Source organism: Somniosus microcephalus, chromosome 15, assembly GCF_052327205.1.
Source record: "Somniosus microcephalus isolate GS21.2 chromosome 15, FLI_Smic_1.0, whole genome shotgun sequence".
Lineage (NCBI taxonomy): Eukaryota > Metazoa > Chordata > Chondrichthyes > Squaliformes > Somniosidae > Somniosus > Somniosus microcephalus.
In genome coordinates, this window is record NC_141001.1 from 42,595,054 (window position 1) to 42,611,857 (window position 16,804).

General features: G+C 46.1%; 1 protein-coding gene across 1 annotated transcript in view; it reads left to right on the plus strand.

Annotated features, from left to right (window-relative positions):
- The window catches only part of ano9b (anoctamin 9b), a 175,497-nt gene that overhangs the window by 58,539 nt on the left and 100,154 nt on the right, over window positions 1-16,804 (plus strand). Inside the window, exons 2-3 of the mRNA XM_086008500.1 lie at window positions 7,280-7,348; window positions 8,292-8,405. Of these exons, the coding sequence (XP_085864626.1) occupies window positions 7,280-7,348; window positions 8,292-8,405 (183 nt within the window). The remainder of the gene's footprint in view (window positions 1-7,279; window positions 7,349-8,291; window positions 8,406-16,804) is intronic.

The window sequence follows — 16,804 nt, forward strand, 5'->3', positions numbered from 1 at the left end:
TGTATTCCACTGTGTACATGTCTGTACATGCCTCGGCTGACTCCTCCCACGAGTCCAGGTATAAAGGTGACTGCTCCACAGTCCCTCTGTATTCTGGACTGGTCGACCACTCGAGGCACACCTTCATTCTCTTGTTAATAAAAGCCTGTTAGTTACTCGCTTAACCTCAGTCTTTTGAGTAATTGATAGCGCATCAACAAGCAAAAACATAACACAGATAAACAGTTATAGACATCGGAGCTCAAGACAAGCAACCACTAAGGCAAACGGCTTGTCAAGACTTAGCCCAAGACAAGCTACCCCTAGGCAACTGGCTTGTCAAGGCAAGCTACCACAGGGCAACCGGCTTGTCAAGATAGGAACTCAAGACAAGCTACCACGAGGCAACCGGCTTGTCAAGACTGAGCTCAAGACAAGTTACCACAGGGCAACCGGCTTGTCCAAACTGAGCTCAAGACAAGCTACTACTAGCAACTGGCTTGTCAAGACAGAGCACCTTGTCAAGATTGACTCCCTTGTCAGGACTGAGCCCAGAGGGAAGAAACCACAGAACTTAAATACAAGCAAAAACAGGTGAAACCAATAAACCTAATAAAAGGCAATTAAATAATAAACACAGGAAAAACTAGTCACAATTAACAAACAACCAGTGAAGGTGCCATCTAGGGGTTACTGAAAGAACTGACCAGCATCCTCACAATCTATGCCCCTCATAATTTTGAACACCTCAATCAGGTCCCCTCCTCAGCCTTCTCTGCTCTAAGGAAAACAACCCCAGCCTGTCCAGTCTCCCTTCATAGCTGAAGCGCTCCAGCCCAAGTAACATCTTGATGAATCTCCTCTGCACCCTCTCCAATGCAATCACATCCTTCCTATAGTGTGGCGACCGGAACTGCACACAGTATTCCAGCTGTGGCCTAACTAGCATTTTGTACAGCTCCATCATAACCTCCCTGCTCTTATATTCTATGCCTCGGCTAATGAAGGCAAGTATCCCTTATGCCTTTTTAACTGCCTTATCTACCTGTCTTGCTGCCTTCAGGGATCTATGTATATGCACACCAATGTCCCTCTGATCCTCTGTCCTCCCTAGAGTCCTACCATTCATTGTGTATTCCCTTGCCTTGTTAGTCCTCCCAAAATGCATCACCTCACACTTTTCAGGGTTAAATTCCATTTGCCACTGTTCTGCCCATCTAACCAACCCATCTATATCGTCCTGTAGCCTGAGGCTTCTCTCCTCGCTATTTACCACTCCACCAATTTTCGTGTCATCTGCGAACTTACTGATCATACCTCCCTACAGTCATATCTAAATCATTAATGTACACTACAAACAGCAAAAGACCCAGAACCGATCCCTGTGGTACACCACTGGACACAGGCCTCCAGTCACAAAAACAACCTTCGACCATCACCCTCTGCCTCCTGTCACTAAGCCAATTTTGGATCCAATGTGCCAAATTGCCCTGGATCCCATGGGCTCTTACCTTCTTGACCAGTCTCCCATGTGGGACTTTGTCAAAAGCCTTACTGAAGTCCATGTAGATTACATCAACTGCACTACCCTCATCCACACACCTAGCCACCTCCTTGGAAAATTCAATCAAATTGGTTAGACATGATCTCCCCCTGACAAAGCCATGCTGACTATCCTTGATTAATCCTTGCCTCTCCAAGTGGAGACTAATTCTGTCCTTCAGAATTTTTTCCAATAATTTCCCTACCACTGATGTTAGGCTCACTAGCCTGTAATTCCCTGGTTTATCCCTATTACCCTTTTTGAATAATGGTACTACGTTAGCTGTCCTCCAGTCTGCTGGCACCTCCCCTGTGGCCAGAGAGGTTCTGAAAATTTGTGTCAGTGCCCCTGCAATCTCCTTCCTTGCCTCACACAGCAGCCTGGGATACATCTCGTCCGGGCCTGGGGGATTTATCCACTTTTAAGCCCACTAAAACCTCCTCCCTCTCAATACTAATTTGTTCAAGTATATCACAATCCCCCTACTGATTTCTATGCCTACATCGTCCTTCTCCATAGTAAACACAGATGCAAAATATTCATTTAAAACCTCACCTACATCTTCCGGCTCTACACACAGATTGCCACTTTGGTCCCTAATGGGCCCTACTCTTTTCCTGGTTATCCTCTTGCCCTTAATATACTTATAAAACACCGTGGGATTTTCCTTTATTTTGCCTGCCAGTGTTTTTTCATGCCCCCTCTTCGCTCTCCAATTTCTTTTTTAAGTACCCCCTTGCACTTTCTATACTCCTCTAGGGCTTCCACTGTTTTTAGTCCTTTGTGTCTGCCAAAAGCCTCCCTTTTCCCCCTAATCCATTCTTGTATATCCCTTGACATCCAGGGTTCCCTGGGCTTGTTCGTCCCACCCTTGACCTTTACGGGAACATGTTGGCATTGTACTCTCTCTATTTCCTTTCTGAAAGACTCCCACTGCTCTGATGTGGCTTTTCCTACAAGTAGCTGATCCCAGTCCACTTTGGCCAGATCCTCAGAGGATCCAAATTGATTAATAATTCAAATAAAGAGGTAAGAATTAAACAAATTTTTGATGCATTTTCAATGGGATTTTTTTTGCATGATTTCAATTCCAATTAACATACAGTGTGAATAAGGCATCTTTAAATTAGTAGCCTGTCGTAAGAAGCTTGCTGAATGTGCTGCAAGCTACTGGCCTCAGTCTGTTTCCACTCAACAATGCCAGCCCACCTATTCAAATTAAAGACCCCAGGTCCACCTATCAAATGAAATACTGCATCCACATTTTAAAATCAAAACCCCTAGCCCCAACTGTTGGATACTTCTTTCTTTATCCTTTAAATAGGTTCGTACAGCTAGAGACAGTGATATGTTTAATAATTTACTTAATTTATTATCGACAAAACATTAATCTTAAACCTCCTAACCAATCACACAGAGTAACGCACATTATTAGTCTCATGTCTTAGTTATTGGTGAGAAATTGTGAAGATAGCTTCTCCAAGCCTGTTCACAACTCAGGATTTTGAAGGTAGCGAGAGGTCTATTTTTTCCTAACTAAAAAGAAACTAAGTAGAAACATGCCATCTGTCTTATACCCTATCGGTTTATGGTTCTCTTCCTGCTGGGTGCAGCCCTATCTCATGTTTTACAACCACCTATTTGTTTCAAATAGTTTGCCAGAGATGAGAGGCTTTTCCACAGCAGGCTGTTAGTTCCGATTATTGCTCTCCTAAACCATGGCCCCGTTCTTAACAATCCTTTGATGTTTGCGCTAATAGCACTCCCTGCTGTGACAAAAGCCTGTGTTTCAAAAGCTTTTCTTATCAGCAATAACAAGAAGGGCTTTGGAGAACATGACATGAAAAGACAGGTTTTTTTGAGAACACAATTTAAACCAATCCTTCCCACATTACAGCTTTTGTCTCTATTAAAACAAGCAATGTAAAAACATATCAATGTTCTTACACCAGCTTCTCAAATTAAGCACCCTAGCCCCACCTATTAAAAGTTAAGCTCCTAGCCTCGTGTTCAGATTAAAGAACCTCAGCCTTTATGTGAATCAATAGCCCCAGCCCTGGTAGACCCATCGTTTCAGCCTGCTGCCTGACCTGCTGAGTGTTTCCAGCATTTTCTGTTGTTGCCTCAGTCCATCCACTTGACTATGAGCAAAAAAATCAGCTGACTTCTCAGCCTACTCCTTGTGACTCCTGAAATCTCTAAAGGATTGGGAAAAATTAGGTAGATATCCCTTTCCTGATTACTATCCAGTGACTTCTGCTTGAAGGTGCACACACACATAGACATCGGGTGAGAGATGGGACTTGGCTGTGATGTGTCTATGGGTAAATAGCACGACGTCAGTCAATGTTTCGGCTTAGAGATGAAAAATGGCTACTTGAGCAAAGTAACGTAGTTGACTAGCATCCTTGAGAGCTATACTTCAGCAAGAGTTTGTGTTTTCAGGAAAGGGTGGGTGGGGGAAATTGGCAAAAACACCCTATCAGTCTGAAAACGCAACATAAACGAGCAGTGCAGCATGACAATCCCACTGGTTGCAATAAAGGCAGTTTTGTGAAGGCTGTATTCACTTTTTCCTCTTAAAGTTGTTTGAATCAGCATGAGTACGTTCAGCATGATATATTGAAGCAAGCAGTCTAGGGAGGAGTGTGACTAATCAGTTACTTTAGATATTCATTCTCAATAACAGCACAATGACACTTACTGGACTCCAACAGATAGATAACAGTAGAGTTTCCAGTGGTGCAGATTGAACACGACACACAGCAGGATACCAGCCTAACTCTCATCAGTAGGTCACCAGCAGATTATCAGCCTTATCCTCACCGAACAAGATAAATCCTTAATTCCTACACCTGCTAAATTACCATCATATTACCAGCCTTACTGTCACACTTAGAATATGAGCCATATACTCTCAAACTCTCCGAAATACAGACTTTCAGAGAAATGAACAAGAAAATGTGACTCTGAACATAAATTGACTTGCAATCATGCACTTCAAAGCATAGAAAGTACTTTGTAGAATTTGCATGAAGGTGCTATTTAAATGCAAGTTCTTTATTTATTTCACTTTAATGCCGGGATATACCACTCTTCTCACTGCCAGGCTCTGATTACCTCAGTGTTGGAATCTACTTCTCCCTTACACCTCTCCTCGTGTTTGGTGCATTTCATTTTCTGTGGACACACATTCTGCAATTGCCATGATTCTTGCCCACGAGCACAGAATTAATTTACCTCTTGCGCACTGAGACAATATTGCACATAGAGGTTTTATTGCACTGTGAGAATTATTGTCTGCTATTGTATTCAATGTTGGTCTATTTTAAAGAGGCCAAAGAGACCTGAATCCAGCATTGAAGAAGCACCCTCTTGTACCTCTTTGCTCAATTGACTATTCTTCATCTATGCCAGCAAGTTGTTCAAAAAGACTTGCATTTATATAGCACCTTTCATGACCACCGGATGCCTCAAAGCTCTTTACAGCCAATGAAGTACTATTTGAAGTGGAGTCACTGTTGTAATGTGGGAAACACAGCAGCCAATTTGCACACAGCAAGGTCCCACAAACAGCAATGTGATAATGTTTTTGTTATGTTGGTTGAGGGATAAATATTGGCCAGGACACCAGGGATAACTCCCCTGCTCTTCTTTGAAATAGTGCCATGGGATCTTTTACATTCACCTGAGAGGGCAGACAGAGCCTCAGGTTAACATCTCATCCGAAAGACAGCACCTCCAACAGTGCAGCACTCCCTCAGCATTGCACTGTCAGCCTAGCTTTATGTGCTCAAGTCCCCTGGAGTGGGACTTGAACCCACAACCTTCTGACGTAGAGGTGAATGTGCTACCCACTGAGCCACAGCTGACACTGTTCAACTGTAAAGACAGGACAGCTCAGTTCAATCTTGATCTCACCTGGCACTCACACCTTGAGAACATATTGGTAAATCTATGTTGCATCTTTCCCATTGCTTTTATATCCTTCCTATAATGGAACACCCAAACCTGCACACAATACTCCAATTGCAGCCGAAACAAAGTTTTGAACAAGTTGAACATTATCTTCTTGCTTTTATATTCTGTGCATCTAGATACAAAACCAAGGCTCTCATTTGCTTTTCATATGGCCTTATGCACTTGTGCAGACCAAGGTCCTTTTGCTCCTGTAATCCATTTAAATTCTTGACTATTAAGGTGCAGTTCCTATTACTTCCAAAATGTAATACATCACATTTGTCTATACTGAACTGCATCTGCCACTTATCTGCCTATCCTGTCAGCCTATCTGTATTTTTCTGCAGCTTTTTACAACTTGCTATACCCCCTCTCCCAAGTTGGTGACATCGGCAAGTTTTAATATTGTTCTCTCATTTTGAAGTCAATATCATTTATTAAATGCACAATGATAAAAGGGAAGCTCTTTGTGTTCATGTAGGCCATGTCATTCTGTCTAGATTGTAGATGTATCCAGTGCTATGTGGAAGGAGGACAGTTTGAGGGTGGTTGTGATATTGACAGTGTGGTAAACCACTTTTATCGTTCACTATCGTTACACTATAGTTATCACTGTTGTACTGTTATCACTGTTCTCACTGTTGTATCACTATACGAGGTCGCCTCTTGTCGCGCTGTTATACCTGGGCTGACCACCTCCGACTCCGCCCATGGCTCCACCTACCTGCCCAGGTATAAAGGTAGTCGACTGGCTGGTATTCCTCCTTGTTGGACCCGATCACCCACGAGGGTGGGCTCTGTTATTTATTCAATAAAAACCTTTAGTTACGTTCCTAACTCGTCGCTTTTTATTGGACGAATTGATAGGTATATCAATTTTATTGACTAAATAACAGAGCCCACCCTCGTGGGTGATCGGGTCCAACAAGGAGGAATACCAGCCAGTCGACTACCTTTATACCTGGGCAGGTAGGTGGAGCCATGGGCGGAGTCGGAGGTGGTCAGCCCAGGTATAACAGCGCGACAAGAGGCGACCTCGTATAGTGATACAACAGTGAGAACAGTGAGAACAGTACAACAGTGATAACTATAGTGTAACGATAGTGAACGATAAAAGTGGTTTACCACAGACAGTCATTGGCAGCACTTTCCCTATGGTGGAGTTTTCTGCAGGTGTTCATGTAGCAGATAGTACAGTTCTATGACTGCCTTTGTTCTGACCTAAAGTCTACAAAGACAGTTATCCTCATTCATTACCAGTAGGTAGGTTAGAGTTTGTAGACAAGATTGGTGGTATAACTAGTACAGGCAGTTTGGCTCTAGTAGCAGCAGATCATCCTGACTTACCTTTTTCATCTTGTACCACTAAATATTGTGGTTAGGAAGCTTTAAAAGTAAACCCCAACATTAATTTTAAATTAATTTGCCCAAAAATGTGCTTGTCCCTTTAAGAGCTCGCTTCTGCATACAACTTAGTTTTAATGTCCATTGTGATAAGGCAGAATTAAAGCTGGATGTTACTTCCTTGTTAATAATGGCATTGGCATTTTGTGCAAGAACATTATTTGCTGCTGCGGGGGGCAGGGGGCTTTGCGTTTTTCATCCAAAACTTTTAATACAAGAGGGAGTTAATGAAGTGATGACATCACAGAATCATTCCATCATACTGTTCACAAAAAATGTCAGAGTTTCTGGAAATTAGTGTTTCAGACAATAAGATTCATAAAGGCACTTTGGTTAGAGGTGTGACCACTACTCAACAGCCAGTGAATGACACTCTAACATCTTTATTTACAGAATGAAATGATTTGCATTGTACCCCACAATGAAGAGGAATACCCGCTGCTTGAGGATAATGATATTCTGGTAACTCCTTTCTTTTTTTCCAAGAACTCTAATTAAACAAATCATGAGAAGATAATGAACAGTACTGAAGGACAGATGAGCAGGTGACCCACTGCCACTCGCTCACGTTGCTGTGCATTGTAGATGAGTAAGTGCCCCAGTGGCACTCGCTCACATTGATGTTCACAGTGGAACAGTAAATGCCCCAGTGGTGTTCACTGATATTGCTATGCAGTGTAGAAGAATAAATGCCCCAGTGGTGCTCACTCATATTGGTGTGCACAGTAGAGGAGTAGATGCCCCCTATTTTTTTCCTTTACTCTGGTCCATTGAACACTCCCATTCAGGCACATCATTAATTAGATGGAGAGCAACACACCCTCATACCACCCATGAAGCTCTTCCAAGTCAACTAGTTACATACAGAATACGACTCGCACTACACTACCTCGTTAAACAGTCCCAGGTTAGTTACAACATAAATAAGATGCAGAGTAAAACTTTGTCTACAGAGTTCCATCAAGTACTGTCAGGTCAGGAACAGCATGGGCCTTTAACACTGACCTATCAAACACTTCAAAATCAGGTTTAGGATGGTTTCGAGCTCCCTCTAATTTGTCCAATCATGTGCTTTTGGTTTCGATGCAGAAAATAATTCCCTTTACTGTCCTATCAAGCACTTTCAGGTCAGGTACAAAACAGAGTAAAGTTTCCTGTGCATTCCCTCATCAACCGCTCCTTGTTAGGTACAGCAGGAGTTTGAGCTCTCTCTACATTGTCACCTTAAGCACATTCGGGTCAGAAGTAGTGCCGTTGCAAATGAGACCTCCCTCTACTCTGCACCAGCAAACACGTCCAAGCTTGGTGCAGTACAAATTTGATGGAAAATGGAGCTCGCTGTAGAAAGGGAAGTGTTCTGACATACAGAATCCATTTTCTGAACTATGATGTTCTTATGTTTCAGGATAAAGTTGACTTTGTCTTAGTAGTGACAAAACCAGAAAATGGCATGGACAAACATGAAGCTGTTAGGAAGATTTACCTGAGAAAGCTGAGAGAAAAGGGCTTCCGAATAATGGTGAGTAGGATATTAACAACGTGGATCTACAGCATGATTATAAGGTAAAGAAGCCACAAAGTTAACTGTAGAAATAACCTCTCAATATTTGGAATCACTAGTTTATTGAATATAATTTCATATAGGTTTAATAAATACTAACTCAGTTGAAATATTCAAAGGGGAATTGGATTGATTCCAGTTTGAACAGGGAGTTGTGAGATAGGTTTTAAAAAAATAGTTTTTAAAAAATTCATTGATGGGATGTGGGCGTCGCTAGCTAGGCCTGCATTTAGTGCCCATCCCTAATTGCCCTTGATAAGATGGTGGTGAGCCGTAATTAGCAATAAGGTATTCAAATTGGGCATGGGTGCTGTAAATAGTCTTGGTCTAGAGCTTGGTTTGTTCAAGTTAGGAATCCACTGTTGGAGCTCCTCAAGCACGGTGCCTCTCTACAGCTCAGCAAAGGTTTCCAAAATAATCACAGTTCACTGTATGTTGCATCACTTTGCTACATAAAGATGATGACTAGGCATGCAGCAGGCTGAAGCTGTTCAAGGTGCAGCAATGGCACCGTTGGAAATAAACTACTCAAAATTTAATGGTAATGTTTACATTGCAACTTGCTTCTATTGCCTATCACCTTCCTTACCGTTAGAGATCCTATCAACTGTGGTTCTTCTAGTGTTTAGTCTTCTATCTACTATATCTAAGTGCTCCCTGTGGGAGGAGCAAGTGTGTTGACAGATTGCTGTTGGCCAGTGAATGCCTCCAGGAATGGAAGTGATGTTGTAGCGCTGGGTATAGGGTCACCACTGGAGCCAAGTCTGACAAAACAGTAGCTGTAAGTGACTGCCCACTAACTAGATTTGTTCAATTCTTTGAGGAAGACGGATGTGTGGCTTCCCTGAGAGGAACCTGCCTCCTCTGTCCCTTCTTCTGACATTTCCCAGGTAGGGGGCATTGCTGCAAGTTGACCAGTGATCTGCATGACAGCAGACTGCTGGGTATCAGTGAGGCGTGGGATACCTGCCATCGTAGCTCTCTCCTTGAGCCTATCAAATCTGGCAGTTGTAGACTTCTGTTAGCTGGAGCCCAAGGTCTTCATATAGCCTTCATAAAAGAACTTCACATTGGCTTGATTTCTCTGTCCTTTGGAACTCCCCTGTATTACCATTCTGACAATCGTATGTACAATACAATAGAGAGGTCAGAAATGCAAATAAAGCACATTCTATATCCCTTGCAGGGTGTTCACTGCTACCCCAAACCTTTGGTTATTAATCAACTGCCTTCTAAATGTGGCCCCAGTAGGGTATCAATCCCTTAGAATGCTCAAAATGGAAGTCCAGGCAGCTGCTTGCTGTTCTTCATTGCCACCCCACCTCCACTTGCTCCTCTCCACATGATCTATGCTTCACGCAATGTCCTCCTCATACTCACCAGCTGAAACTTTCTGATTGGTTTAGGCCAATTTGTGTGTGCAAATTGTGTGATCCTGAATTAGAATGGCGATCTGTTACACTGCATCTCCGTCCATTTTCCACCTACCCCATTTTCTGCCGTTATTCCTGGCGGTCACAGAAAGTGTCCAACCTAGTTTGGGGGGAATACCAGAGGGTGAAAAAGGGCTGAGGATGTGTCAGGAAAGAAGGTATGGGAAGGTGCCACCTGAGCATCAGAAAAGGGAGTCAATGCTGAACAGTCAGTGTCCTTAGTAATACTACTTGGCATGAAACTTCTGTTTTCAAAGAACATCTGACTCACCATGAGTAATTCCGCAAACAATGTGTGTGTGTATATATTTGTATATAAAAACATATATCTGCTCCAGAACACAAAAAATCAGTGGGAGGAGGTCAGAAAATCTGCATACCTTAAGTGTGTTTTGTCCATCATCATTTGGGCATCACACCTGTGTAAATGCAAATAAAAACCTGCTACCTTCTGGAGGGGCCCCCGGCACCCAGACAGAAGATTTCAAGTTTGTAAGGGGGCCAATAATATCAATGTAAATTTCTTTTTAAATGTCTTTTGGGATCGAGGCTGTAGCCCAGGCCTGGATACCTAAGGTGGGCCCCACTTCTGCCAAGGCAGCAGTATATTCTCCTCTTCTCACTGAGTGTACCAGCCTTCAAAGGTACCCTGATGTTTGCAGGAATTCCCAACTGAGAGTGCTCTGGCCCTGCCCCCTCTGACTTCGTAAGGGGTGGGCAGGGGGTGTGGGGGCGATTTTCTCTGGATAATTTAGGCGCTAAAGAGCCTTCGAGGTGGCCAAGATGGGGTCTTAAGCTGCAGCGCCGGTTTAGCCCGAGTCGCCATCTTGGTAAAGGAGTTGAAGTGTGCTTGAAACAGCCACCCGGAGGATCATTAAGGGGCTGATTGACAATTAAATTGCCTGCTAGCGCTCATTAACGAGACTGCATGGCATTTTGGTGGGCAATCCTTCAATTAACAACCTCTTTGAACAGCGACCAGCTGAACAGGAGGAAACAGGAGCAACAACAGGAAACGCTGGGAAAAACTCGGCAGGCCAGGCAGCATCAGTGGAGAGAGAAACAGAGTTAACATTTCAGGTCAATGGCCGTTCGTCAGAACTGGAAAAAAAGCAGGAAATGGAAAGCAAGTTTGGGGGCTGGGAAAAGGGGGAGGGGATGAAAGAACAAAAGGGAAGGTCAGTGATAAGATAGAAAGTAGGAGAGATTAAGAGACATTAAGAGATATTCAAGGCAAGGGGAGGTGGAAATGGGACAGGTTAAGGAACAAAGGATAGCTCTAGAGGATCCACCCAGGATTACAAATATCTCCAAGATATTCATCGTTCCTCGAACTACTGCTCTTGCCGCATCTTGAGATCCACGCTCAACGCCATGCGGCGCCACATGAACACTCTCGACCTCTCTCTTCAGCAGCACCGACGCACTCTATCTCAAAGCTGTCCGGGTCCACAGTTCCATTTCATCCTTCGACTCATCCGACGCTTCAATAAAAAGCTTTTTTTCTTCCTTTCTGATGTCAAGGATCGCAAGCTTCATCAACTCTTGAACACCAACGCCCCTCCGGAACCTTCTTCCCCTTCACTTTCCTCTGATCCCCCCTTCTCCCAATCTCACCCCCTGCCGCGTTTTCACTATCCTTTCTGACCTTCCCCTCTCTGACCCTGAACGATCAGTCCTCAGCAAAGGCCTGAGCTTCATCCCCTTATGCCCCCACCTGAATGAATTTCGAGCTCGGCACGATGCTGAGCTCTTTTTCCGCCGCCTTTGCCTCCGTGCCCACTTCTTTGGCCAGGAGTCTTCCCCCCGCACGGCTGACCCTTTCTCCCGCTTTCAGAATTCTTGTTCTACCTGGACCCCTCCCTCTAGCCTCTTACCCTCTCTAGATCTTTTCATTGCAAACTGCCGCTGTGACATCGGCCGTCTCCATTTCTCTGCTCCCCTCACTCACTCCAACCTACCTCCCTCTGAACTTGCAGCACTCCAATCTCTCAGATCCAACCCCGACATTGTCATTAAACCTGCTGACAAGGGTGGTGCTGTTGTTGTTTGGCGAACCGACCTCTACCTAGCGGAAGCTGAACGCCAACTCTCCGACACCTCCTCCTACTTCCACCTGGACCATGACCCCACTACCGAACATCAAGCCACCGTTTCCAAGATTGTCACTGACCTCATCTCCTCTGGAGATCTTCCCCCCACGGCCGCCAACCTCATAGTTCCCCAACCCCGCACAGCCCATTTCTACCTCCTTCCCAAGATCCACAAACAGGACTGCCCTGGTAGACCCATCGTTTCAGCCTGTTCTTGCCCCATGGAACTTATTTCTTCCTATCTCAACTCTATTTTTTCTCCCCTTGTCCAGTCTCTTCCCACCTACATCCGCGACTCTTCTGACGCCCTCCGCCACTTTAACAGTTTCCAGTTTCCCGGCCGCAACCGCCTCCTTTTCACTATGGAAGTACAATCCCTCTACACCTCCATCCCCCACCAGGATGGCCTGAGGGCGCTCCGCTTCTTCCTTGAACAGAGGCCCAACCAGTCCCCATCCACCACCACCCTCCTCCGCCTGGCTGAACTTGTTCTCACATTGAACAACTTCTCCTTGGACTCCACTCATTTCCTCCAAATCAAAGGTGTTGCTATGGGTACCCGCATGGGTCCTAGCTATGCCTGCCTTTTCGTGGGATATGTGAAACACTTTTTGTTCCAGTCCTACTCGGGTCCCCTCCCTCACCTCTTTTTCCGGTACATTGATGACTGTATTGGTGCCGTCTCCTGCTCTTGCCCTGAAATAGAAAATGTCATTCACTTTGCTTCCAATTTCCACCCTTCCCTCACCTTCACATGGCCCATCTCCGACTCTTCCCTTCCCTTCCTCGACTTCTCCGTCTCCATCTCTGGGGATAGGTTATTGACTAACATTCACTACAAGCCCACTGACTCCCACAGTTACCTGGACTACACTTCCTCCCACCCCGCCTCCTGTAAGGACTCTATTCCATTCTCCCAGTTTCTCTGTTTCCGCCGCATCTGCTCCGACGATGCCACCTTCCATACCAGTGCTTCCGACATGTCTTCCTTCTTCCTCAACTGAGATTCCCCTCTACTGTGGTTGACACGGCCCTTGACCGTGTCTGTTCTATCTCCCGTACTTCTGCCCTCACCCCTGCCCCTCCCTCCCGGAACCACGATAGAGTTCCCCTTGTCCTCACCTTTCACCCCACCAGCCTCCACATTCAACGGATCATCCTCCGCCATTTCCGCTACCTCCAGCGTGATCCCACCACCAAACGCATCTTCCCCTCACCTCCCCTTTCAGCATTCCGTAGGGACCGCTCCCTCCGCAACACCCTAGTCCACTCCTCTATCACCCCCAGCACCCCTTCCCCTTCGCCCGGCACCTTCCTGTGCAAGCGCAGGAGATGTAACACCTACCCTTTTACCTCCCCCTTTCCCACTGTCCAGGGCCCCAAACACCCCTTCCAGGTGAAACAGCGATTTACTTGTACTTCTTGCAATTTAGTATACTGTATTCGCTGCTCATGATGTGGTCTACTCTACATTGGGAAGACCAAACGCAGATTGGGTGACCGCTTTGCGGAACACCTCCGTTCAGTCCGTAAGGGGGACCCCGAGCTCCCGGTCGCCTGTCACTTTAATTCACCACCCCACTCGCACTCAGACCTCACCGTCCTCGGCCTCTTGCATTGTTCCACGGAAGCTCGGCGTAAGCTCGAGGAACAGCACCTCATCTTTCGATTAGGCACTTTACAGCCTTCTAGACTCAACATAGAGTTCAACAATTTCAGATCATAACATCAGCCCCTAGCACATATGTATATTTTCTTTTTTTTATCCACACTTTTTGTTTTTCCTTCCCTCCCTTCAGCTGTCCTTCATTCTACCAGCGCAATTCACACCCCATCTAGAGCCATCCTTTGTTCCTTAACCTGTCCCATTACCATCCCCGTTTGCCTTGAATGTCTCTCAATGTCTCTTAATCTCTCCTGCCTTCTATCCTATCACAGACCTTCCCTTTTGTTCTTTCATCCCCTCCCCCTTTTCCCAGCCCCCAAACTTGCTTTCCATTTCCTGCTTTTTTTCCAGTTCTGACGAAAGGTTATCGACCTGAAATGTTAACTCTGTTTCTCTCTCCACCGATGCTGCCTGGCCTGCTGAGTTTTTCCAGCGTTTCCTGTTGTTATTTCGGATTTCCAGCATTCGCAGTATTTTGCTGTCGGAGAAAAGAGGATTTCGAGCACTATTTAAAGCTCAGCTTTCAGTGGTCATTTGCTGACTGAGATCGACTGACTACAATGCGTTTGAAGAGGACTTTTGAGTCACATCAGCCGTAATTTTCCCCTAAAAAAACGTGTGGGTTTGGAGCGTGGGGGCAGTTAACTTGTTAAAAATGGGATCTGTGGCCTGATCCCACCTGCAACCCGCCCACTTCCGGTTTTGATGGAGGCGGGACGGGGACGTGGGGGGAACCAACCTGCTCCCAGGGGGCGGTATCTTAATTTAAATATTGCAATGTGGCTAGCAGACTCTTTTTTCACCTCCAATTTGAATTCAACTGCCTGTGGACGGGTTTCACCTAATTCATAGAAACATAGAAGATAGGAGCAGGAGTAGGCCATTCGGCCCCTCGAGCCTGCTCCGCCATTCAATGAGATCATGGCTGATCATCCAAATTCAGTACCCTGTCCCTGCTTTCTCCCCATACCCCTTGATCCCTTTAGCCTTAAGAAATATATCCAATTCCTTCTTGAGTATATTTAATGTATTGGCCTCTACTGCCTTCTGTGGTAGAGAATTCCACAGGTTCACCACTCTCTGGGTGAAGAAATTCCTCCTCATTTCTGCCTAAATGGCCTACCCCTTATCCTTAGACTGTGACCCCTGGTTCTGGACTCCCCCGCCATCGGGAACATCCTTCCTGCATCTAGTCTGTCCAGTCCTGTCAGAATTTGATAAGTTTCAATGAGATCCCCTCTCATTCTTCTAAACTCCAGCGAGTACAAGCCCAATCGTCCCAATCTCTCCTCATACGTCATTCCTGCCATCCCAGGTATCAGCCTGGTGAATCTTCGCTGAACTCCTTCCATGGCAAGAACATCCTTCCTCAGATAAGGTGACCAAAACTGCACACAATACTCAAGATGTGGTCTCACCAAGGCCCTGTACAACTGCAGCAAGACATCCTTGTTCCTGTACTCAAACCCTCTCGCTACGAAGGCCAACATACCATTTGCCTTCTTAACTGCCTGCTGCACCTGCATGCTTACCTTCAGCGACTGGTGCACAAGGACACTCAGGTCTCGTTGCACTTCCCCTTCTCCCAATCTATTGCCATTCAGATAATAATCTGCCTTCCTGTTTTTGCCACCAAAGTGGACAACCTCACATTTATCCACGTTATATTGCATCTGCCATGCTTCTGCCCAATCACCCAACCTGTCCAAATCATCCTGGAGTTTCTCGGCATCCTCCTCACAGCACACATGCCCACCCAGCTTTGTGTCGTCTGCAAATTTGGAGATATTGGCCTAGAAATTCAGTTAGGGGCGCCCAGCTCGCCTGGGCGCCGGAATTACCGCTGCGCGCGGAGCCACTTGCGCCAGCGGGAAATTCAGTTTCAGCGCCCCAAGTGGAAGCCGGCCGCTAAACAAGGGTTTCGGCGCCCCGCTTGGGGCACTGAAACAGAATATCGGCGTGTAAAGTGCCACAGCGCCACCCGCTGCGGCACGGCAGCCTGCGGTACTGCAGGCCTTCCTCTCACTCTTAAGGGGGAGGTGCCTGCAACAGCGCGATCCCCGCTCGCGAGTGCCGGCAAATGAGCCCGGCACCAAGGAGAAGTGCCGGGCTCTCTGGAAACAGCCGGCAATGCCGCGGCGGGGGGGGGGGGGGAGGTGTAGGAGGCCGGGGACGGAGGTGCGGGCAGGCGGCCGCCGAAAAAGCGGCCGGCCGAACCTCCACCTTAACTCGCCCCACTACCGGCACAGGTAGGCCCCGTGTACCGGTCGCTGTTTGCGGCCGGCGCGGGGGAGGCGGCAGCAACCAAATATGGCCAGCGGGGCGCTGCGCACACCGATGACGTCATCGGTGGCGGCGCAGTGCTACTGGCTAACGCCGCCATTAGCGCCCTGCTAAATATCGCGGTAGGTTTGCACAGTGGCGCAAAAGCCCTCTTTGGGCGCAAACTGGTGGCGCAGGCCACTGAATTTCTAGCCCATTACATCTAGTTCCCTTGTCTAGATCATTAATATATATTGTGAATAGCTGGGGTCCAAGGACCGATCCCTGCGGTACCCCACTAGTCACTGCCTGCCACTTGGAAAAAGACCTGTTTATTCCAACTCTTGCTTTCTGTCTGCCAACCAGTTCTCTATCCAAGTCAATACCTTGCCCCCAATCCCATGTGCCTTAACTTTACACGCTAATCTCTTATGCGGGACCTTATCGAAAGCCCTCTGAAAGTCCAAATACACCACATCCACTGGTTCTCCCTTATCTATTTTACCAGTTGCATCCTCAACAAATTCCAGATTAGTCAAGCACGATTTACCTTTTGTAAATCCATGTTGACTTTGTCCGATCCTGTCACTGTTTTCCAAGTGCTCTGCTATTACATCTTTTATAATGGACTCTAGCATTTTCCCCACTACCGATGTCTGTAATTCCCTGTTTTCTCTCTACCAGCTTTTTTGAATAGTGGGGTAACATTAGCTACCCTCCAATCCATGGGTACTGTTAGAGATTCCATCGAATGTTGGAAAATGATCAGCAATGCATCTACTATTTCTAGGGCCACTTCCTTAAGTACCCTAGGATGTAGATTATCAGGCCCTGGGGATTTATCGGCCCTCAATCCCATCAATTTCCCTAACACCATTTCCCTACAAATACTGATTTCTTTCA